At 38.8% G+C, this 24,451-nt stretch overlaps 1 protein-coding gene across 4 annotated transcripts in view; it reads left to right on the top strand.

Moving 5' to 3' along the window:
• ACSS3 (acyl-CoA synthetase short chain family member 3) overlaps window positions 1-24,451 on the top strand; it is a 69,637-nt gene that overhangs the window by 30,845 nt on the left and 14,341 nt on the right. For all 4 annotated transcript variants that reach the window (XM_032105308.1, XM_032105309.1, XM_032105311.1 and 1 more), the window contains 2 exons: window positions 4,849-4,952; window positions 22,394-22,489. In XM_032105308.1, the coding sequence (XP_031961199.1) occupies window positions 4,849-4,952; window positions 22,394-22,489 (200 nt within the window). The remainder of the gene's footprint in view (window positions 1-4,848; window positions 4,953-22,393; window positions 22,490-24,451) is intronic.

Below are 24,451 nucleotides of genomic sequence, written 5' to 3'. Positions count from 1 at the left end.
TGTTCCTTGGTATTTCTTAGGCAGTTACTTTGTCTTTAGAGTATTCATTTAATGGAAAATCTGCTAACCTGCTTTGTAAGTTGTCACATTCTCTGGCCAAATGAGAATTCCAGATAAGAGTTTCCTTACAGTATCAGTTGCCACAGATGTAAAGAGGTATTTCATCATTCCTATTCAGTCATATCAAATGAGCTTCTCCACTTGTCTGCAGCTTTATTTGTCTCGTAATTCACTCAGCTTTGGACCATGTCGTTCACTGGGATGTGATGTCTCTTTACTAAACCCTCTAATGCAGTATTTAATATCTAGTAGGTACAGTTGTTAACAAAGTCTATCAGGTGATTAAAATTTCTGTTCTAGGAAAATACTTGGGTTTGGGTGTTACTTGGATGGACTTTCCTGTTCAAGGTCAAGTGAATTCTGCCTGATCCAATTTGAAAGCAGTCTTACTTTTAGTTCATTTACTTGATCTATCATGCTTTCTTCTCTGTTACATGGTGAAGAATCACTGAGATGTCTTTGTGCTACATACACTAAAATGGATCCTTATGTTAGAGAATCTGCATCCAGGAATGCAGTCCTGAAAGAGGTTTCCACCATGGTACATTTTATTTCCTGAAAAGTCCTGTTAAATAAATGGTAAATGTCAATGTCACTTTAAAAAAATCATGTTAAAAAAGGCAGTTACTGATAAAGAGAAGATGTGGTAGGCAATGCCAGCTTCAATACATAAAGGGAGTATTTGATTTACATGAGTAAATTGAGTTGTAAACAAACTTGTGTTCTTTTGAAATGACGTAAGTTATATAAATTTCTGTAAAGAACTGATGTTTGTGGCATCACTGGCTTCTGCACAAAATTATGTATGAGGCTTCCAAAGGTTCTAGTGTGTATGCTTTAAATTCCTTGTGGCTATTGGAATCAAATCTTGAAATTTGTTTGCTTTTGACACAAAATGTCACCTATGTCTTAAACACAGCTCATGCTTAACAGTTAAACAGATGTTTAGTTTTAATACTGTAGGTCAAAATCACTGTTCAAACACATGTTTATAGAGATCTAAAGACATAGCTTTTGTTAACATCCAGTGCTGCTGACCATTGCTGCCTGTTGTGTTTGAAAAACAAGTAACATCCAAATTCCATGAGCTTTGTCTACCTAAGCATATTCTGTTCAGCTCTTTGAATCCATTCTCCTCTTCAGAAGGTAACTCCATAATACCAAGCCATTAACTCTTCCCATATTTGGAATCACACTTTGTCCTATAATTGACATGATTTTTCTGAGCTGGATTGTTCTAATTTCCAAACAATTGACAAGGGATGGTTTTGCATGAAATGGGGCAACAACTCAGCAGTTTAGATTAACATACAAGTAATAATTTGCCATTTGTGTCCCATAGTCTACTTTGCTTGCTCGACTTTTGGTCAGTTGAGACTGCTGTGCAGTTTTATATCAAGAGCATTTAGAGATTCTAGGTTGTTCATCTGATACCAGATAATGATGCACTTGCTTTAGAAAGAAATATGAGATTGCATTAAAACTGTGCAAAATAATGAATATAAAGTAGATAAGAAACTTCCATTATCTATCTCATAAAACAGGAACAAGAGGATGTGGAATTAAAGTAGCAAATTCAAAACTGTTAGAAGGAACTATTTTCTCATAGAATTGATGTTTCACACATGCTGCTAAGAGGATATGTGATTAAGACCCAGAACTTACTACAATTGAAGTACATAATGCAGTTCTGCTGTTGCTTCCTACTCTGTGCTGCTGTTTAGCATGTATGGCCCCTCCTGGTGGAGTCTGAGCTGTGCTCTGGCAGAGCCTTTGTGGAGCTGAGCTGCAGTTGTGTTCTGTGTCTCTTGTGACTCTGTCACCAAAACCTCCCATGACTGGATTCTCACATCCAGGGTAAAATTTGTTCAGGAAGGGAAATCAACAAACACACCAATGGAGAAAAATTGGAAGATGTGAAATTTTTTTTAAATTTTACATGTTTAAAGAAAGAAATAAATAGTAAAAATGTATGTAAGTATGTAGTCTCCAGGTGCATTAAAAATTAGTAAGAGTTTTTTTATTTCTGGTTAATGTTAAGAGGTGCAAATGAACCTTCATTGCTATATTTTTAGGGAAAAAAGCATATTTAATATGATGCAGATAGAGTTTGTCAGAAAAAAATCCCCAAACTAGTGTATGCATTCCAGAATTTTAAAAAAAATCTTCCACAATCTTTTAATTTGGAAAAGTGAAGCTCAGATTATTAGCCATGTGGACATTTAAGCTTTTGGAAAATAGTTTTGAGATGTGGTTTCTTTTGTGCTTGGAGTGACACCAAAATGTATGTGCTGCATGGAACAATTTATATTGCTTCGGGACCATTAGGAGCATTGATCTGTCCCCTATATATGAGGTGACACTTGAGGTCCATTCTGCTGGATTCCTAAAAGCTTGATTGTGCTGAATTTCATGTTAGGAATGTAGGTTTTCAGAACAGCTGAGTACATTATCAGAGAGGCTTTAAGACCTTTCTTCCCAATTAACTGCATTGCAGGGATAGGTGATTGTAATAGCAGATGCACTGACGTGCTTTGAAGTATTAAGTGGGCTGTGAAAAAATTGTTCAATGAGACATTTCCTAGCCATTGCCATCCCTTGTTTTGCTATACTGTTTGAGAGGAGAAAATAATTCCGTAGTTCTTATGTTTAGACTTGTGGCACTTTGTTCTGATACTCTTCTTGGTGGTTTTGTGCTGTAAGTTTGCCAAAGAGCTAATTTGTCTTCTTCTCACAATGTAAAGTTAATCTTGAGCCTGCAGACTATTAAATCTGATTATTATAGCTGGCAATTCAAAAAACAGGAATTTTGCTTTTGGGTAACAAGATAACTTAACTTTTCCCTAAGTCTTATATGTTCTTGGTGCTTTAATAGCCCTATTTTAAAACAAGGACACTTAACAGAATTTTTCAGTGGTATGTGAAGTTAGTGAATTCATTAATTTTTAAATCATAGCTGCAATACTGATTTTGCATGCCTAAGGACAGAATTTTGCATATAATTGAGTCATGCTTACCACGAGTGCCCTGCATGTGAACATGAGTCTTAAAAAAGTCTCATCAAATACGTATTTGTGTTTAATACTTGCATAATATTTTGTTTTCTTCTATCATAAGCTTCAATCTGTGCTGTAACTTCTAGTTAGTTAATAACTGTAATTGTCAGCAATGGCTTGTGCTTTACAATTAAAAGTATTCAAGTGCAAGATATTGATTGGGGTCACACTCATTGCAATCAGTATCTTCCAGTGTGCTCAGAAAGCAGTTTACCAAAATAGTGTTGAATATTTATGAGTACAGAAAACTAAGCTTATTTGATGTGAAAACTGCTTACACATTTGACCCCTTGCCTTCTATTCCGAGAAGGAAACCACTCCAAGCCCTCTTGGAGTGTCAGAAAGGAGGCTTGGCTGAAACACTGTTCTGAAATTAAGGAAGTTGAATTCTTTCATCTACGTGTTCAAGTTCAACATTGTAATATTTTTCAAGATTTTCTGACTTTCTTAAGTTTGCAACTAGATGTGCAGTAAATTGACTTTCCTATATCAAAGCATTGTTATGGCTACTTCTGTGATTGTTGCTGCTATTTAGTTCACAGATAAGAGCATTCTCAGGTTGTTATATCTAGCTGGCACAGCGTTGCCTACGTTGGTGATTAATTCCAAGTCTTTTTCTTATGGAAGGTTTTTTTTCCTCTAACTATGGATCTGTAAATGGATCTAAAAGACAATAAATTCATACAATTTTTTATGTCTAGGCCAAGCATCACTATCAAAAATTCTTCTATTTTAGGGCATGTGGCTTGTTATGCATATGGTATTTCATCCCATGTTTTACTTATGTTCTCTCCAGATGTTGCATTACTCTCTACATTCTCCTGCCTTGCATCTACACAGCAAGTAGGTTGCTAGTCCTTGCCTTGTGAGAGGCTGCCTTTTATGCTGTCAGCATGTGTCTGTACTCTGGAGAGGAATGGAGTGTGAATAGTCGAAGTATGCTCTTTGGCTTGGGCAGCCTTGCTGCAGCATGTCTGTGGTCTCTATATGAAAGGTCGATCTGTAGGTTTCTTCTTCAAGCTCTGTGGTCAGACATGCTGATCTGTGCATTTTACTTTCTCATTTCTGACTCCCTTGGGTTACTGGATCTGATTTTTCTCATCATTTCCTAATTTGCTTTGTGGATTTCATTTCCATTGAAAGATGAAACTTGTAGTCTTCTTACTAAATCACATCCCCCTGAAGTGAAATTTGTGTCATGCCTACCATATCTAAGAATACTCTCCTTTTGTGGCCACAAGTCTCCAGGTTTTACAAAATCAGTGCAGTTTGTGTCCACTTTTGAAGGACAAGAATGAAGTTCTGTGTTCAGCAGTTGTCTTCATTCAAAATGGAGTGACAAAAGACTTGAAGTGAAACAAAATGTCAATGCAATGCATCTGGCTGTGGGAGATTGTACTGCAATGCTAAAGAGGATATCTACCTAGTTACTGTGTACAGAGCATTTAATTATTTTTTACTTCAACTGACAGTTGCTTGCCTCTGGTCTCCCAAGGTCTTTTCATTCAGCAAATAAAATTTCTTTTAGATGATGAAGTATTAAGTAGCTTAAATTTATACTGCAAATACTCTAATTGTTACTTAGTAGGAAAGAGAACACAAAAAGTAAGACTCTTTCTTCGTCTTTCCCCTTGATCTGGGACAGTGGCCAGAGGCATTTACTGTCTTTATTATCTTGTTTTCCTTTCCACATCCAGATCAAGATACAGACTTTATTTATTTTTATTTAAAGGTTCAGAACGATGTTTGTAGCTGGTGAGCACTGTGACGTGGACACTCTAGAATGGTCAAAAAGAGTCTTCAAGGTACCTGTCTTGGACCACTGGTGGCAAACTGGTGAGTTTAATACCCTTTGTAAAATACAGTGAGGAGAGATTTTCAGACTTGTTTCCTGAGTCTGAAGGTAAAACTATTTTCTCTTTCCATGAGCATTTAAATAAATGTAAAAAAAAAATTCAAGCAGGAAGAATGTTTATCGGAAGTGGTCTGAAAAGTGACTGCAGGGTATTTTTAGAACAAGAAGACATTTGTAAAAATTCTATAGAAAAAAAAGGTGTTTTCTGGTATCTGTGTTTAAAAAAATAGTTTGCACGAGTATTTTTCCAGGTGTGTTTTTATGTTGTTTGCACCTGTGACTGTTGTGTGACAGAATGTTTGCTATTTAAGGCTTAAACCTAAGCTTTTTGCATATATAATTTGTGTAATTAAAAACAAACATTCTGCTGCATAGAGTAGACTCCTTGGTCTTTAATACTGTTCTGTATGGATGTCATCCAACTTCTAGTGATTATTTTAGAGTGTTTCCCATTTATTTCACTACAATGAAGGAATCAGAGTACCAATCTGTGGGTAACTTTGCAAAAATCCTAGTTGAATCCTGGATTAAGACTTGATCAAATGTATCTCCTTGTAACTGTGGATTCATACATCTTGAAATTTCACTATTAGAAGATTAAATTTGGATTTTGCTTCTTATACATGTTATTGCTGTTTAGACAATGCAAATGTATTACAAAAGCTCCCTCCTTCCTTCCCTTTTTTGCTCCCTTCCAAGAAATACCTCTTGTGTTTTCTGTGGATCATTGATTTGAGATGTGTCGTCTCTCTCTAAGAAGAAGAACTTTCTGAGGTTCTCCCATGATAGATCAAATAGAAGCTATATAAGATTAGAATAAAAATGGGAAACTTTAGTTCATCTATATATTATGTAACTAAATCAGTTGAGGAGGCTTAAAATGCATTATTTTTATTAAAAAAACCCAAAACACAATCTTAGATAAATACTGAAAAAGTTCTGGAAGGTAGTAGTGTTACTTCTTACCTAATCTGGATTTAATCTTCTGATTGACTAATACAAGGCAAGAGACCTCTATTTTGTTCAGTTCTCTGTTACAGTGGGGATTCTGTAACACGATATATCAGACAACGAGGCCCGTGGAAAAGAAATATATAAGGACCGATTACTGATAGATGTTTCAGAGATGTTTATTTCTCCAGCCGCATGGCCGGGGCTGTGCCGAGGAACTGCCCCAGTCTCGGGACCCGAGGGTTCTTCCCCCGGGCAGGGGAACACAAAACAACCAATGGGAACGAGGCTGAGCAGGAGCAGGGAAACCCCGTGTCTGTCCCCTCAGGGCCCCTCTCCCAGGGCTACATGGCAGAGGGAAGGGACCTCGACATTTCACCCGTTTATTTTTAACAAAAAGAGATTTAAAACTTAACATTGAAACAACTGGATAAGCATGAGATAACAAGGACTGTTTCAAAACAAAACAAGCCACTCTCCTGAGTCTTTAAATGTCCAAACAGATTCTCTGGAACATCTTAAGGCTGACAGGAGGGAGACAGGACTCTCTGGACATGCTTTGTGGGAAACTGAGGCTGGAGAGGGTTTCTTCTATTTGTACCTGTTGGAACGCTAAACAACAATAGTTAATTTCTTCCCTCCCCCTCTTCATCCCCCCCTTGGCATTGGAAAGGGATTTTTGGGGAAACAATTGGCAAAGGCATGGTTTTGTGAGGGAAACCATGGGTGAAAAATCGGATTGGGAATACACTGGGGGTAATAGGATATAGGGTAAAAGGGAAAGGTAGGATTAGGAAAGGGAGACTGTAGGGGGGGCTTATAATGGAGATATTGTCTAACATGACTACGATTTTTTAGCATATATACTGCCTTTTACAGAAACACCATCAGGCCCAGTGACCTGCGATGCTCGTAACCCTCTTCTACCTTGCACAATTTTGAATTCCACCACCTCTCTATCTCCCAAGCTTGGGATGTATTTTTTGGGGTTATTCTTTTTAATAGCAGTTTTATGAACGAATATGTCTTCCTGGTTGTCACATCTTGTTATAAATCCATAATTTTGTTTAACATTATACCATTTTACTATTCCTAAAACCTTGGCTATGATGCTTTTTTCCTTTTTCCGAGTGGTTGCTGTTTTCTGTCTCGCTACGTTTTTGTTTTCTTTCACTTTTGCTCGCTCCTGTGTTGGAATTGCCAGGGTTGTCAGTGCTGCCGGGGCCGCTCGTACCTGCGCACTCTTCCCGGGGTCGCATTCAGGGCCGCGCCGCTCAGCTCCCCGTGTGCCGCCACCTCTGCTCTCAGCTGTGCTGCCGCTGCCTGGCGCCGTGCCCACGTCTCAGCCGGGCCCCCGAGTGACGACCCCCCATGCCCTGCTCCAGCGCACTTTTCGGCTGGGCGTGGCTCCGCTCCACTGCCATCGCTGCCCGCACGCCGCTCCTCTCACAGGGCTCGCTGCACCATGCGCTGTGCGGGGCCGGGCGGGCTCCTGACGCACCTCACTCCGCTGCTGACACTGCAGCTCGCGTCGCTCCTCCCGCGCATGGGAACTGCCTCGCTGCTGCTCGCAGAGAGCTTGGTCCACGTGGCCGTGGTCGCACGGTCCCTGAAGCAGTTTTAACTTCGCAAGGGCACAGCAAACATTGCTCAACAGTCTCGGTAATTAAATAATATTCATGAAAACATTCTTCCATTGGCATTTTTTTGACTCAGAAATTAACTGTGTCCAAACGGTCTTCCAAAAGTCTTTGGTAAGAATCAAATCCCAAGAAACATAGAAAAACTTCTTAAACAACCATGAAAGGAAATGTTTCAGTTCCTTTTGAGCTTGAATTAAGCTAAAATTTACAAATCGTTGTTCAAGAATCTTTTCAAGTTTAAGATAAGTGTCCATATGTGGCTCTGAGGGCCAAGAGTCTTTCCACGGTTCCTTCATAGTTTAGAGATGGAACAGCAAAACGAAAACGAGAAATCCAGAGTTTACTCACAAATCAGTCGCTGTCCTTAGGGATTGGGGATCGTTCTGCTTGCAATTCTCTACCATTTGTTACAGTGGGGATACTGCAACACAATGTATCAGACAACGAGGCCTGTGGAAAAGAAATATCTATGGACCGATTCTTGGTAGATATTTTCAGAGATGTTTATTTCTCCAGCCTCATGGCCGGGGCTCTGCCGAGGAACTGTGGCAATCACGGGACCCGAGGGTCCTTGCCCACGCAGGGGAACACAAAACAACCAATGGGGAACAAGGTTGACCAGGGGCAGGGAAACCCCGTGTCTGTCCCCCAGGGCCCCTCTCCCAGGGCTACATGGCAGGGGGGAAGGGACTCCAACAGTTCTCTATGATCCAAATGTCTGTAGGCAAAAATAGGCCTGAATGATGCAGAATGAGCAATTAACTGAAAAAGGTTAAAAGATCAAATAATGTCTTTGATGAATTGCTGAACTTTCAATGCAATATTACTGTATGTGATGCATGGGTTTTTTTGCATGTTTTTTTATCTCTGTGTCTGTACAGATATACAAATATATATAAAATTGCCATTGATTTTGCATATGTTTAGTGCAAAAGTTTCATGTTACAGTGTTCTTTCAGACATATATCAAGTATATAAGAATTAATGAGAGATCTTAAACAAGCATATGGATGTAATGGAGCTTACACTGTGTAGAGGTAAGATTCTGAGAGATTTTTCAAAGAAGACCAAGTGCTCAGCTCAGAGTACAGTGTGTTTCTTGATTTGTATATTCATGATGAGCTCTTAAATTAAATTGTACCGTGACTTAATGAACTAAGGCCATTTCAAATACATTGTTTGAGAGTATTTAATAATTTGATTAGAATGAAGACCCAGGCGATTTCTGTGAAAATGTGAGCTGTTGAATGAAAGCGAGGCCTTTAGTCTTAAAGGAAAAATTTACTAAGTCAGTTCCTATCAAAGAACAATTTCAAGGGACAAGGAAGTAAGAATCACAGAGTCATTATGTTGATGAGGACCTCCTGAGCTCATTTAGTTCAGTCCCCCTTCTCAAGCAGGGTCAGAGAGAGTGTTGCCCAGGATCCTGTCCAGTTTTGAGTATCTCCATGGATAGGGATTCTCTGGCCAGCCTGTGCCAGTGTTTGACTGCCCTAACAATAAAGGCTTAGTTTTTGGGCTCAGATGGAATATCCTGGTCTTAGTTTGTGCCTATTGTTCTGTCAGTGAACACCACTGAGAAGTCTGGCTAGCACTTCTTCAATGTGTGTAAATACTGGATGCCTCCCATCCAGTATTTACACACATTAATAACTTTTCCTCTGAGCCTTCTCCAGACTGAATAGTCTTAGCTCTCTCAGCCTCTCTGCGAATAAAAAATTTCCCTCTCCCTGGCAGTTCACAGAATTCTCTCCTGTGGAGAGGAATCACAGAATAATTAGGTTTGGAAGGGACCTCTAGAGATCATCTAGCCCAACCCCGTTGCCAAGGCATGTCCAGGTGGGTGTAGTGGGTTTGCATGGCCAAGAAGGCCTACAGGGGTGCCTTCTGTGAGAAACTGCTAGAAGCTTCCTTCATGTCTGGCTTAGCCAATCCCTGGAAGCTCCAAAGGTGGATGTGCTGCTGGTCAAGGCGGGTGCCAGAGTTGAGATTCTTTTACAGCCCGTGGTGAAGGCCATGGTGAAGCAGCTGCCCCCTGCAGCCCGTGAAGGTCCATGGGGATGCAGAGATCCATGTGTAGCCAATGAAGGAGACCCATGCTATAGCAAGTGGATGCCTAAGAGGAAATTTTGACCCTTTGGGAGGCCCATGCTGGATCAGGCTCCTGGCAGGGACCCATGGAGAGAGGAACCCCTGCTGGAGCAGGTTTCCTGGTAGGACTTGGTACTTGGACCTTTCCAGCAGTTCCTTGTCTTTCTTGAACTGTGGAGAATTGAATGCAATACTCCGGATGTGGCCTCACTAGGGCTGAGCAGAGGGGGAGGATCACCTGCCTCAACCTGCTGGTCACATTCTTCCCTACGCACCCCAGGGTGCCAGTGGTCCTCCTGGCCACAAGGGCACTGCGGGCTCGTGGTCAGCTCGTCGTCCACCAGGACTCCTAGGTCCTGGAAGCCATGGCTGCAGGTGAAAGCAGCTGTATGAGTTAAGGGAAACAGAAGGCTGACAAAAGTATTATAACAGGAATGTTAACCACTTCTTCAGGTTTAGTAAGATGTCTTCAAAGTTCTTGGCTCTTTTGCCATATATTTAACTAGAAATAAATTAGTATGGACAAAGAAACGTGGATTTCCTTCATTTGTTCTTGAAAGATTTATGGAGTATTTGAAATCACTGTGAGTTGAAACAGTACTTTGAAACAGAAGAAAGTTTTCATTAGGGGACTTCGCAGCAGCTACGCCTGGAAAAGCTTATTGCTTAAAACTGATTTGTGTCAGTACAGCTTCATCAATAACACTGATTTTAAATGTTAATGTTTGTGTTACAAGTATAGTAAGCACATCTTAAAAACTGTGAAATATAAGTCACAGGATCAATGAGTGGCAAGGAGGATTTGAGGCAGTAAGGACTTGAAGGTACTTGCTGTTTTCTTTGGAGATACGACAGTGGATGAAAGAACCTTATTTTCTGATTCTGTGTTCAGCTGTACCTGGAGAGAGGAGAATTCTGTTCGGGTTTGTGCAGGTGTTTAGTTTTTGCTTATTTATACAAATTGACACTTAGCACTTAAATAGCAATTTTTCATCTTCAAAGTAGTTGTGCAAACACAAGCAGTTAATACTTTTAACGCCCCTGTGAAGTTAGTACATTTATTCCAGTCTTACAGACATTAAATAGAAAAGGACAAGTATCTTGCCACAAGCTATCCAGGAAGCCTTACATTCAGTTTCAGAAACAGATTTTTCTTTTTTTTTCCTGAGAGATAATTTTTCTGATCTTATTTATGTATGTTTTGGAATTTTTTTTTTCTGATTGGGAACAGGAATGCACATTTTGGACCCTGTTTTGTCTCTCTCTGTGTAGTTGTGTTTTAAGGCAATGATATAGTTGCTCTGTTTCAGTATTCCAGGTAATTAAATTACAAGGAGCCTATTTGAAGTAGCCTAAACAGTGCTTGGTTTGTACCTGCTGTGTCACATCCCTCATTATGAGGGAGGGGCCTCAATACACAAAGGAATGTGATTTTGGCTTACCTTGATTTTTGGAGCTAGCTTTGAGTTCTAGAAAAAAAAAAAGAGAAACAACCAGGGGCTTGTGATGAGCTGGGGAAAGCAGAAGGCTCTGAAAATTTGTTAAACATCTTCAGCTTCTTTCATGCTAGCTAAAAAATGAAACTCTGCCACATCACTTTTGACATTTTGAAAAAACGGTAAGTCAGATTTCCATTTCTTTTTAAAAAGTATAGGATATAAAGAGTTTTTTTCTCTTGATATTTTAAAATAAAAACATTTTGAGACAGTCTGAGTACATACAGGAAAATTCAGATGAAACAGAACTGAAGGTGAAAATTCAGTGGCAAAATTTGACTTGCATAAAATCTCAGTTGAGACATGTTTCCATAGAACTTTTTTTTGTTGCGTCCTATGGAAATCAAAGTTACAGAGTGTACAAGTGTAGTGGGTTCAAATTGGAGTAATTTACTATTTCCTGAGTATCAGCTCACCAGCAGGCAAACTGTGAAATGATTGTGTACGTTTTCTCTTTTCATGGAAATAGGCTGCATTATCCAGTAAGGAATGGGTGTCTGCAGCAGGCTTTAGGAGGAAAATCAAATAGTGCTTGACAGATTGTGGCTGCTGGAAAAGAAGGTTATAATATGTGTACATTGTATTGGATATTCTGAGACAGTGTGATAAAATTTTCTGGTAGGAAATCTCAAGTTCTGTAATATAATTACTAATGTACTTTACCACTTTTAAAATTGTTCTTTATCTGTCCCTTACCTCAAAAAACATGCAAACAATATATTGGTAATATTTTTATTAGGACATACTGTTATTAAATAGTTAAACCTAGTGGTTTAATAATGGTTATACAGATCTTTCATGAGGACTATATAAACAATAACAACCATATCATTGAATTCAGTGTAAAAAGTATAAATCATGGGTAATTATACTCAGCGGAATATGTTTCAATGGACTACTCTGGGACAATCATGTATTGGGAAGAGTTTATTAATGTGATCTCCAGGCAGCATGACGTGCTCCCCAGACTTCAGTTTCCATTGTGTTGCTTTGGCAACATTGTGCAGAATCTCCTTCATATGAGTATCTGGAAAGATGGATTTTGCAACTGGATTCTGTTAGCTAATCTTTCCAGGTTTACACTGAAGGACTGTTCTTCAGGTGGATTATCTTGTCAGGCTAGACCTCCATCTCCCTTTTATCAGTTGGATTCCATGTTTTGTTCTTCAGTCAGCTTCCTCTTTGTCCCATTCAAAACTGCAGATCCAGTGATTTCGTTTAATATCATGAAATTTTCAGACCCAAGGGCAGCAGGAAAGGTAAACTAAAGAAAGCATGGCTGTTTAATTTGCAACAAAGAGTCAATTCTTGACTTTTTTTCCAGAGTGCTTGAAATTCAGTTCTGGAGTTACAGGGACCAGGAATCTGGAGCTGAAATGAAAGAGATGAAACAAATTTCTTCCAAAGTCCAGGCGATTTCTTTAGCTTATCAGGTACCTCAGTGTAGATGCAGTTCATGTTTTTTAAAGACATGTACATCCTGTCAAGACTAGGATCATATTTTTTTAGTGAAAGCTGATAACCTGCAAACAGTTCTACAGAAGTGGGAATTACTCAGCAGAAACTTCTGCTGCTCTACAGCCCTGATTTACTGAGTCCCCTGAGCATTATTTACTGGATAACTGAATTTTTAACAGGCATGCATGAAATTTGTCATGTCTCCACGTGGAGGCTTGCATTCTGTCCTTCAAGGGTATGAAAATTATCGATTGTTTCAGCTGTTGTTTGCTGTTTAGTAATCACATGTGGACTGTGTATCATTAGTAACAGTAGCTCATCATTCCTTCAATGTCATCTTGGGACATTCTTGGACATGAAAGAAGGTATGTCTGGGTTATATACATACTCTCTGGGGCATTTTTGGTTTGAATGAATCATTACAGTTTCACAGGTTTATTGCGGCATTCAGTGCTGTTCACTGTCTTCCACATTTCATAAAGTCTGTTTTCTCCAGAAATTTTTTTCGTTTGAGGGTTGTTTCAGATGTGCGTTTCACATGGCTTTCAGTTGTCCTATGCATTTTCAGTTGTCCTGGCCCTTGATGCTGGTCCAGGAGTGTTGGGGCATGAAAAAAAAAAAAAAGATGTATTTTTATATTAATTTATGGAAATTATTGCAATTTGAGCATGGTTAAGTCAGTAAATGGATTAGGTCCTTCTAGAAAAAAAAAAGCATGCATCTCTGTACTTCACATTTCTGTGAAGGTTCTCTCTTCCTCATGGCTATACTGTTTTTCCCCACTGGTCAGCTCCTTCTCCGTGTTGTTAAATTCATTATCAGCTGTGCCACTGCTAGTCTGCCTGATTTGTGCTGATATTTTCTAATTTAGTACTGATAGAAAGTGTGTATTAAGCTTTTCTGTTCCCATTTGACTTCATTTTCTCAGTGCTTATTAAAATTTTCTGGTTGTCTTTCCACATGCAGTCAGGGACATACATTAATATAGATGAAGCATAAATGTTTTCCTCCTTAACATCTCATTGGTATGGTTTATATGATTGAAAATAAAAGAACTGTAAAGCAGTCTTAACTTATGGAGTTGAGCCATGAGCAATATTTAGTGTGCACTGAATAGGCAAATGAAGATGAGGGGGACACATTTAGGAATGGATATGTTAAAATAGAATAGTGCAGTCTCATCTCTCTGAAGGAGATGAGCTGTGACAGCACCTCCAGTTTGTATGAGCGTGAAGATGTTACAGGTTGTTGATGTCTTTCTTGTCACATGGCAACCGCTTTTTTATGTTGCTCAAAGAATTAAGTCCTCATTAATGTAAAGAAGATGATTTTAGAACAGTAAAGCTAACAGTAATCTTCATGGATCTAGTGCATGGAAGGGAAGAACCTTTGCAGAATTGAGGGCTGCTCGGTGAGGGTAGAAAGCGACTGCTTCTAAGATACTAGACCCTGATAAAGATACTTGAATTGCACAGCAGTAATTCTACCTGTCTTTTCCATGTTGGCAATATTACTGTGCATACAATGTATTAAGATTCCTCAAAGCATTTAAACAGTAAACAATTAGCACTGAGATGTATAATTACTTTTTATATTCTCCATTTATCTTTTAGTATTTCATCATGTATCAGTTGTGATGTCACAGTAGGATGAAAATAATTTGAATTTTACTTTGTCTGAAAATAAAATTCTATACATTGCCTGACTTAATGCATCTTTAAACATGTCATCTGACATCTTCCAAATATAACCAAAAAGCTTTCTATTCTCTAATCTTGGCTATTTTGCTATAGGCAACTTATAAGATGTACATTATAATAGACCATTTGGAGGCAATGGACCGTGGTGTACTTACAAAACGAATGCATGAAATTCTGGTGCTTTATTACTGGCTTGCCAGTTAGTGATAACCAATTATTTTCTGCTTTGGTTTTAATATTTGTCATGGTCCGCAAACCTTTAACTAAACTATTTGGACCTTCCTTGCAGTTACATTTTGTACATTTATTCTGGAGATTTCATTTGAATGTGCTTTGAAATCTTCAAATATCTATATATAATTGTATATATGTAATACCAAACCCCACAGTTTGTAAGTACATTCTGTGGTTGGATACTTGTGAAAGTGAGCCTTGGATGAATTTTAATGGATTTGGGAGTTGATTTTGTTTTCAAATAAGTGAATTGAATAGAACTGTTATATGAGAAGTATTTGGCCTTCACAAGTGTAGAATGTATTCATGATAATAGATGCATTATGACTACATGTGCTTTAAAGCATTTAGAAAATACTGAAAGAATTCCTGGTTTCTCTTCCGACCTTCAGCATGAAAATTCAGGCACTTCCAGAAAATACATTACTTTATAAACAAAATGGATTTCTGTTTTGAGAAATGGACTTCATGTCTTCAAATACCTTTAGCTTATTTTGTTATCTTTTTTTACCTCATACGTCCGTACATTTGCAAGAAATGAGGGAAACATCCTCCTTCTGGATAGCTGTATACAGCTGTTGGTGGACACATATTAGTATGGCTCCTCAGTCAGGTTAATAGTAACATCACAATTCCTAGATTGTGCAAGCAAGCTTGAAGCTGTCCTTCTCAGTGCTGTATGTGCGTAAGAATATGGGAAGGCTTGCCCAGTTATTTAAATATGCATATGCTTTAATTCATGCAACACTGAATATAATGCAGTATTTCCTTTTAAACTTTAAAAATGGTGTCCCAGCTGAGGTGGGAGTCATTCTTTGATACCGTTGCAGGTTAATACAAAGTTAAACCAATAGAGTAACTACATAGATGAGCTTTCAGAATGCTGTTTGTCACTAAAGCTCTGTTTGAGATAAATGGCCTGCCTTATGAAAGCACTCAAATGTGTACCTGTGTTGTATTTGGCATTTAAAATGCAAAGTGATACCCTAAGCCATGAATTAGACTAAATGGACAAATTGATTGGGCAGGAGGAAATACTTGGGATACTATTCCTGTTTTAAATGAAACATACTGGAATAAATAGCTCGGAGGTGGTGGAGACTAAGTGGGTGTGTGATCTGTGAATGATCTAAGCTTCTATAAGGGCAAATCCCCAGTGAAAGAGGGAGTGGAGCAGCCTTCATCTCTGGCACTGCCTTTGTACCCCTGCTCTTAGGCCAGTCAACTCCTTGCGTAAATGTGGGGAAAAAGGAAGATGGGAATATACAGCCAAGGTGTGGAAGGATAATGAGACCACATTTATTTTTACAGTTATCTTCACTGATACACAATAAATTAGCTCAAGTCAGCTGTACAGTGTCCAGTTGTGCATGTTAATTACAAAATCATCCTTCTTTGTATAATGGGTAATGAAAATGAATATGGCTGTCACATCATTGTCTGTTTTACTGTTGTCTGTACTGTTTTTCAGTAGCCTCTTTCTGTGCTGTGTGCTGTATGGCCCTGTTGTTTATTGAGCACTCTTGCTGCTATTGTACAATAAAGAATGTAGAGAATGAGGAGAGCTTCAAGTACAAATACTGAACAGCAAATAGTCCTAACCAGAAAAAAAGGCAAATTTTTGTGCAGCGTACAGGTCATATTGTACAGCTGTATCTGTACTGAAGAGTGTGTTTAATTAATTGTATTTCGAGTTTCCCTAGTCACTTTAAAAAAAAATGGATGGGGACATTCAGAATATAATTATCATAGCTCTGAAAGGAATTTTCACTAGTCTTTACTCTTAGAATGTGGTAAAAATCATGGCATAGCAATATATACTAACAATGTATGTGCAGCAGTGCTGTGGATTTTTGTGGCAGCATCACACTTCACATTGTATTGGGACATCGTATTAGGACAGCATCCAAACTGTCCTTATCTGTGCCCTTTAGTGCCCTGGGATAATAGTGGCCAGGTGTCATCTCCTTGTTTCAGTGTTGATGGATAATTAGCATCAGATTGTTTGTACTTAAATACCCAGCATTAGCTATGTGTGCTTGGTCTTTTTACACATTAATAATATAATGTGTCATGCACCATCCTGGCATAGATCTCTTCCAGGGAAGCAGTGAAGAAAGCAGCTTGGCAAAATTAGGCAATGGATACTTCTGAGGCCTTGCTGAAGGCATGGCTGAGCTGTACTGTACAGAGGCTAAAGCAATTATCTGAAATTTTCTTCCAATGTCAGTAAGCATAAGACCGAACTGGTGCTTGGGCTGCCAACCGGCAGTATGACTATCTAAACACAGTTTGTCAGGGTTAACAGTGCAAAATCCAAGCTGTGAGTGAGGCTACTTACTGCTACTCATTTAGAGACTTAGAAGCTTGCTGAAGGATGAAGGAAATGAGGTCTGTATGAATACTTGATGATCTGACCCCTGAATCTTCAGGACACTGCCAGTGCATACTATTTCAGTGATGTGTTAGGTTTGGTTTTGTTTTAAGGAAGCAGTATGGTATACTGTGATGCAGACTTTGAGTCCTGTAATTCATCTGGTACTGTGGTTTTCTGTTCCAGGATGCCCAGTAGTTGTTGCCATACTAGAAAGCATTTTGCTGTAACTTTATTGGGTTCTTCATTCACCCTTTCTCGCATAATTAAAATGAACACTGTGTGGAGGGAGCATATGGAAGGAGTCTCTTCAGAAGTACACTCTTGCAATGTGCATGGATTTACAATGAGTTTCTGCCTAAGATTTCCTCCTTCACAGATGCTCCTTTCCATTTTATCAGTGCAGTTTTCTGCTGTAGTAATTCCTTTAATTCCCCACAACAAAAGTGACAGCCTTGCTGGAAAAATGGCTCAAAACAGCACAGCCACAGTGAGAATTTTGTGTATTGTATTTATTGCATTCATTAATATGTTATTGTATGACAGTTGCTCATTTTTCTTCTTTCCTTCTCCTTTTGTATGCTTTTGGTGTTTCTCCATTGCATCCTAAGAAATTCAAAGCAGGCAGCTTTACATTACCCATTTAGCACAGCCAAAGCTCAAATATTAATGTCAAAATGCAGTGTGTTTTGCCTAAGTATTTCCTACCAAAATAGCCAATATTTCAGCAGCATGGCAGTCTATTATGTTGAGGAACATGAGACACAGTATAGAAATTATAATGTATCAGGAATGTAAGTGGCAGAGAGTAAGTAAGTGGTAGATTTTCATCTTAAAAGTCCTGAGTTATTTCAAACTTGACTGTGAATGAGCAAGACAGTTTTGAGCTCAAGTTACTAGCTGTTGCTTTGCATAATTTGGCAAAGCACAGCTTCTGCAAGTCAGGCACATGGGTAGGTGGAAGCCTTCTGATGAATAAAGTCAGACATACACTTACAGACCCCTGTAGCTACTCATAGGAGAGTGCACTTTTCCCGTCTGCATCAGCAGCACCTTCTCTGGCATAAGAATTGTTTTCCAAGGTGCAAATGCAGAAAAGTGCATGTATCAGATTACTCACTAGCTGTCCAGTTTATACTGGATATTTCAATAATACTGAAATAGCTTTTTAATATTATCACTCGCTTACTGGTAGAGTGGGACAAAACAAAGAAGGTCACGTCTGTGATTATTGAGGACTATTTCTTTACTTTAGCCCTTACCCTGAAAGGAAGAAGCATAAGGAGGGACTTGGGACAGTTGAACAGCCTTGATTTTAGGGCCATCTCTCAGTAACTCTGTCTTCTCTGTCTCAGTGAAGTGCTTTTCATTATTCTCAGAGGTACACCATATTTTCATTATAACTCAGAGCAGATGTTGAATACATTTACCAGACTAGTTGTGAAACATTGTTTTTCCAGTATAGAACACTGCTCTTTTAAATAGCTGTTTCATTGTCACATTGTAAGGTGTTATGCAGAAAGGAAATTGGTTTTATGATCTGGTTGTGAAAAGCCTTCCACAGCTGGAGGGTGAGCTAACTTGGTAGCATAGTGAGTGGACAGTTAATGCCCAAATGTTTGCAAAAGAGACTGTAAGACAGACCTACTGTTCTGTTCCTTATTAAAAATATGGAAGTTCCTTAAGTCTTCAGCATTGGAAATCCGTCTAGGTGCTGTGCATTAATTTCAGAGAATCTGCAACTATAAACAAACGAGTGCCAGGTAAGGGGTGTCTGTTCCTCTATGCAGAAACCTGATTTCAGGGATAGGTGGAATACAATGAACACTTGACAAGTGTTATCCTTCTTCAGACTGTTACTGTTTCAGCTTTTCAGACCTGAATCTTGTAACCTGCACCTAGATCCTGACTTGAATTGTAAAGAAACCAGCCTTAATTGAAACCAAAGGTTCATAAGCAACTTTATTTATTGGAAATCTATAATCAAGGGCCACACAGTACTTGTATTACACATAATTGTTAAGGAAAATATCTCTTTTGTACTTAAAATCCTGTGTTCTTCTGAACAGTGATGATTTCTTTTCAGGAGGATTTTGAATTGAATTCCCCTTTCAACTCAGACTATTTTCTCAGTGATAAAAAATGCTGTCCTAGAAAGAGGCTGTTATTTCCTAGTAGGTTTTGGAAATTGATATTTCAATTCAGCATCCTGTTTGAAAGATACATGTTGATTTCCCAAGAAATGTGCAGCACAAAGCTTCATGTTGTCCTTTGACAGTACTCCTTTGTGATCCTACATTGTAAGGGAATCTTTAGCATTCAGGAATGCTTAACCTAACACAAAGATCAGATGCTTTTGGGATTCCCTCTCTGAATTAATATCTGATCCAAGTACCAAAAATCCCCTATTTTTTTCATATATATATAAAGTCTTACTGGCCTATGGGAACTGAATGTAGGGCTTAGAGAGAACAGCACTTAGTAAATATGAAAATGATATATCCATTGATAATTGAAAAGACAATAGAAGAAAGAGCAACAATTGGAAAGACCTTTTCACAAAGTTTCAGAACTTGTGATTCTTCAGAATAAATGGAATTTCATTCAGGCTTAGTCACTCTTGTCCAAAAAGCAGGTACAAATACAGACAAGTTAGTAAGATGAAGTTTCTTTTCAAGTTTCTGTTGATTTCATTAGCAGTAGAGTCAAGCGAATCCAAACTAATTTTCAGAAATTCTTCCTCTCCCCTTAGGGTCTTTGGATTTAGACTCTTGATGAGAAATGTTTGTCAATTCCCAGTCCACACCTGTGTTACTGGTACATCAGGCTAACAGGGGTGCTGTTCCCTGTCTCTCAGTAGCAAACCTAATCCCTATGTTTTGGTGACAGAAGAATATTGTTCTTGCCTGATCTGTTGCAATATGTTTTGTAGTTCTCGCTGTGCAATATGTAAAGCAACATGTATACCATGCTACTGCTTCCTCTCTTAACACAGTCAAAAAAGAAACTGTCTATTCTACTGTCATTCCAAATTCACTGTTCTTTCTGTTCCAAGTAACAGAGGAAAATTCTTCAGTATAAATACTGTACAGAAAATGAAGCTCCAAAACTGTTGAATACATTGTGTTTTTCTGCAACTTCTGAGGGTGACCACGGATGGAGTATGGTAGATCATTTTGATATTGTGTCACCACTGTAACTGTAGCTTGCGTGTTCTGTGTGTTAGAAGAAAAGATTCCCCCATGACTGTGCAGGGAATTTGCATTATGTAGAAGAAGGAACAGAGAAAGATTGGGAAACAACAAAGCAAACTTTTTAGCTGGTCTTTATTAGCATGGAGAGTTGATACTTTTTAATTCTGTGTCCCACAGCTGTATTTAGGCCCTAGCTTGGCTGTGCTGCTAATGCTAGACTTGCAGCTACTTACTAACATGTACTGTAAAAGCACTACAAGAGTCTGTAAGATTGTTTTTGTTCTTGTTCTTGCTTCTTTGAGCATTTGAATAGTCACATAATCTCTGAAGTGGCAGATGAATGCTATGGAGGTTGAAAAAATTCACAGCAAAAATTACTCTTAATTTCCTAATGCAAGCATACTGAAAATAGGTTTAAGCATACTGATCAGATATACATATAGAGCTGGAGACAAACCTGCTTTGTTGGCTGGCAGTTGAGGGTGGAATGGACTATGAATTCCAGGCTGAATGACCTGAGACTTGGGTCATCTTCAGAATGATAAAGCTCTGTTTTTAAAGTAAAGTCTCATCCTGTGTTCCTGCTAGTATCTAAAACCACCTACACTTTGTTTTCTGTGGCTCAGATACCGCAGCATTTCAAAGTAATTTCTGCAGATTGTTTCCTTAAAGGGGAGGAGTGTAGAGCAACTGGGCTTTTTTCGGTCTTAAACTCTCTGTTATGTGACTTGATAGTTTTTATTCTTCTTCTATAATAACAGCTCTGGTAGCTTAAAAGTGTTATGTGAAATTAAATATCTTAAGAAAAAGAGGAAGGTGAGGAGGAAAGGATTTCTAGCTGCCTAACTGTGGGGATAATTAGGAAGGTGTCAGCATTACTGGAAAGCATTGATGACAACTTTCTGACACAACTAGTGGAGGATCCCATGAGGAGTGGTGTGCTCCTCAGCCTTACACAAACAAACAGGGAATGCCTTGTTGAAGATATAAAGGTTGAGGGCAGCCTTGGCTGCAGTGACCATTGTGGAATTCAATAGTGAGCAAGGAGGAAACAGGGCAGCAAGACAGTAATCATGGACTTCAGGAGAGCTAACTTTAGCCTCTAAGGATCTTCTTGGAAGAATCCTGTGGGAAAAGATCCTGCAATGAAGAGGGTTCCAAGAGAGCTGATTGATATTCAAGCATCACTTCCTTCAGGCTCAAGAATGATGCATCCTGATGAGCAAGAAATCAGGCAAAGGGGGAAGAGACCTGTGTGGATGAATAAAGAACTCCTGTCATTACTCAAGTGTGACCAGGAAGTACACAGGAGATTGAAGCAGGATCAGGCCACTTGGAATGAATATAGAGAGATTGTCCGAGTAAGTAAAAATGAGACAAGAAAGTTAAACAAAGACAGGTGCTGGATTCTGCGCCTGGAATGAGGCAATCCTGGATGTACAGACTGTGGAATAAGAGGCTGGAGAGGAGCCCCATGGAAAGGGACCTGGGAGTCCTGGTCTATGGCAAGTTGAACATGAGCCAGCAGTGCCCTGGCAGCCAGGAAGGGTCCTGGGGGGCATCAGGCACAGCATCACCAGCTGGGCAAGGGAGGGGATTGTCCCGCTCTGCTCTGCACTCGGGCAGCCTCACCTTGAGTCCTGGGGGCAGTTTTGGGTGCCACAATAGAAGAAAGATAAAGCTATCTTTCTTTTGAAAGTGTCCCAAAAACGGGCTACAAAGATGGTGAAGGGGAAGCCATATGAGGAGCAGCTGAGGTCACTTGGTCTGTTCAGCCTGGAGGAGACTGAGGTGAGACCTCATTGTGGTCTTCAACTTCCTCACAGGGGGAAGTGGAGGAGCAGGTACCAATCTCTTCTCTCTCGTGACCAGTGACAGGATTCAAAGGAATGGCATGAAGCTGAGCCAAGGGAGGTTTAGGTTGGGGATGAAGAGAAGGTTCTTCACCCAGAGGGTGGTTGGGTGCTAGAACAGGTTCCACAGGGTAGCAGTCACAGCACCAAGCCTGACAGAGTTCAAGAAGTGTTTGAACAATGCTCTCAGTCACATGGTGTGATTCTTGGGGTGTCCTGTGCAGGGCCAGGAGTTGGACTTGGATGATACCTGTGGGTCCCTTCCAACTCAGCATATTCCATGATTCTGTGAATTCTAAATCTTCCATTGTCTAGGAATTTTATTTTTTTTTACTTTGATGTGCTGAGCATCAAAAAACTTAGAACTAATAAATACTGAATGGAACTAAAACCAACCTTAACTGACAATATGTGTGTTCTCTTAATAGAATCTGGTTCTGCAATTACTGCTTCCTGCATTGGTTTGGGAAACTCTACAACACCTCCACTCGGACAGGCAGGAAAACCAGTGCCAGGATATAATGGTAAGACTATGCTAAAAATGTTACTAGGACATTGCTTATATTTCTGAGTAAGTGCTCCTTAATTGTCGTGCCTTGTAGCAAAATAAAATTACAGTCTTATTAACTTATTTTCCTCCTTCCTGCTTTTTGTGTGTTGTGGAATGTGACTGTGAATAAAAAAATTCAGTTATCTTCAAGAAAATTGATCAACTGCTTCTGTCTTTATTATATGAAAATGCTAGCACGTACTTTGACACATTACTTGTCTACACTTCTGCATGCACTTCTACACTTTTATACAATTTGAGAGAGATGTTAAGCAAACTATCAGTACCTGTGGAGCATTTTTATTTCCAGTCAGGAGAAACAGTAGGCTATGGACCAACATGAAAAGCTCATTGACAACATGACAACACTCATTGTGTGGAAGATGCATGTAGGGGTGCAGCCACAGAATGAAGAGTGCAAAAGTATTTTGAAACCTGGGAACCCTGATTTTAACACAGTTTTCAAGAATTACTTGAAGTCTGAAAAATAATTACATTAAAGATCAAGTGGTTTTCAGAAAAAGTTCTCACATCATTGCTCAGAAAGATCTAAGCTGTTATTTTCTTTAAATACTTGTAAGTGGTAGTGAGCATTAAAAAAAAACAAGCACTGAACATTTTTAGCAGCTCTTGGTTTTGGCATTTACAGTTATGACATGAAGATGAGCAATAGCTTAAAAACAACATTAAAACAATGCCATGAAGTTTCTTTAGAGTTCTTATAAGTAGGAAAGAATGGATGTAATTGCATCACACATGTTATCAGATGATAGTCAGGACTAGGAAGAAATATGAGTAGCAGGAGTATAAAAATTTCTGATGAATATTTTGGAACATTAGGACTAGTGTAAGTAAAGAACTTCTTCAAAGAGAATGATGGAAATAGCATACCTTATAAAGGAAACAAAAAATGAGCACTGAAATTCACTAAAGATTTATGGAATAACTTTACCTCTTCCAGTCTTTGACCAAATATATCCTGTAATGCAGCTATTCATAAACTAGTGATTTTTTAAAATTACTCTATATTGGCCACTGTCTTGCCGTCATCCACTTCTGTTTGATGTTGTTTTCCTTCTGTTACTATATTTATTAGAGGAGATCCTTATGTCAGTTAGAAGATCAATACTGTGGTTTTAGTTTATACATGCAACTCTTAATGGTTAGTAAAGACATGCTGCAATATAAATAAAAAGTTGCAAGATCTACTTTTTTTTTTAAACACATACAAATTATTTCCTATTACATATTGCTAAAAAGAGACAAATTTGTTGTTGATTTTTAAGAACAAAGGGAATATGAGTTATGATATCAAAGTGCAGTGGCACAAATTGCATTTAAAAGTGAGTCAGGATACTATATTAATTTCTAGGTCTGTTGCCTTAAATCAGAGATTATACTGGGCTTTCCCCTTGATCTACTTGAACCTTTGCAGATAATTTCAGTGCATTTTCAGACTGAAGCAGGTCCCACATTTTGAAGAAATGAATCAGTTCTTCCGTAATTCAGGAGTGAGCAGCATATCATCTCACTTCCCCAAATTTTCCTACATTGAAATACGCTGCTTGCAAGGAGAAGACTGATTACTGGGATTGGTACCTTGATGAAACAGTTACAGTAAACTGATTAGATTTTACTTTAATATCATAAAAGTAGGAGAGAAAACACTGACAGCTACACAGACAGGTGTTTGTAAAACTGGCCTTGTGTACCTGCTTGTGTCTGTGTGCTGAGCCATTGCTTTCAGCAGGCTCTTTGATTACTTTAAAATTACCATCATCTTTGAAGGAGTAGCTTCAGCCTGAAGTAGTCATTTACAGATGTTGACATTCTTTGAAGAGATAGGATATGATATTACTCGTATGAGTCTTAGCAGAGTTTTAGTCTGAAGTCTGTCATCCACTTTTCCCCCTTTCCTCTGGAACTTTGTAATACA

This window comes from Corvus moneduloides, chromosome 4 (genome assembly GCF_009650955.1).
Source record: "Corvus moneduloides isolate bCorMon1 chromosome 4, bCorMon1.pri, whole genome shotgun sequence".
Lineage (NCBI taxonomy): Eukaryota > Metazoa > Chordata > Aves > Passeriformes > Corvidae > Corvus > Corvus moneduloides.
The sequence above is the reverse complement of the archived record's forward strand: the minus strand, read 5'-3'. Positions and strand labels throughout refer to the sequence as shown.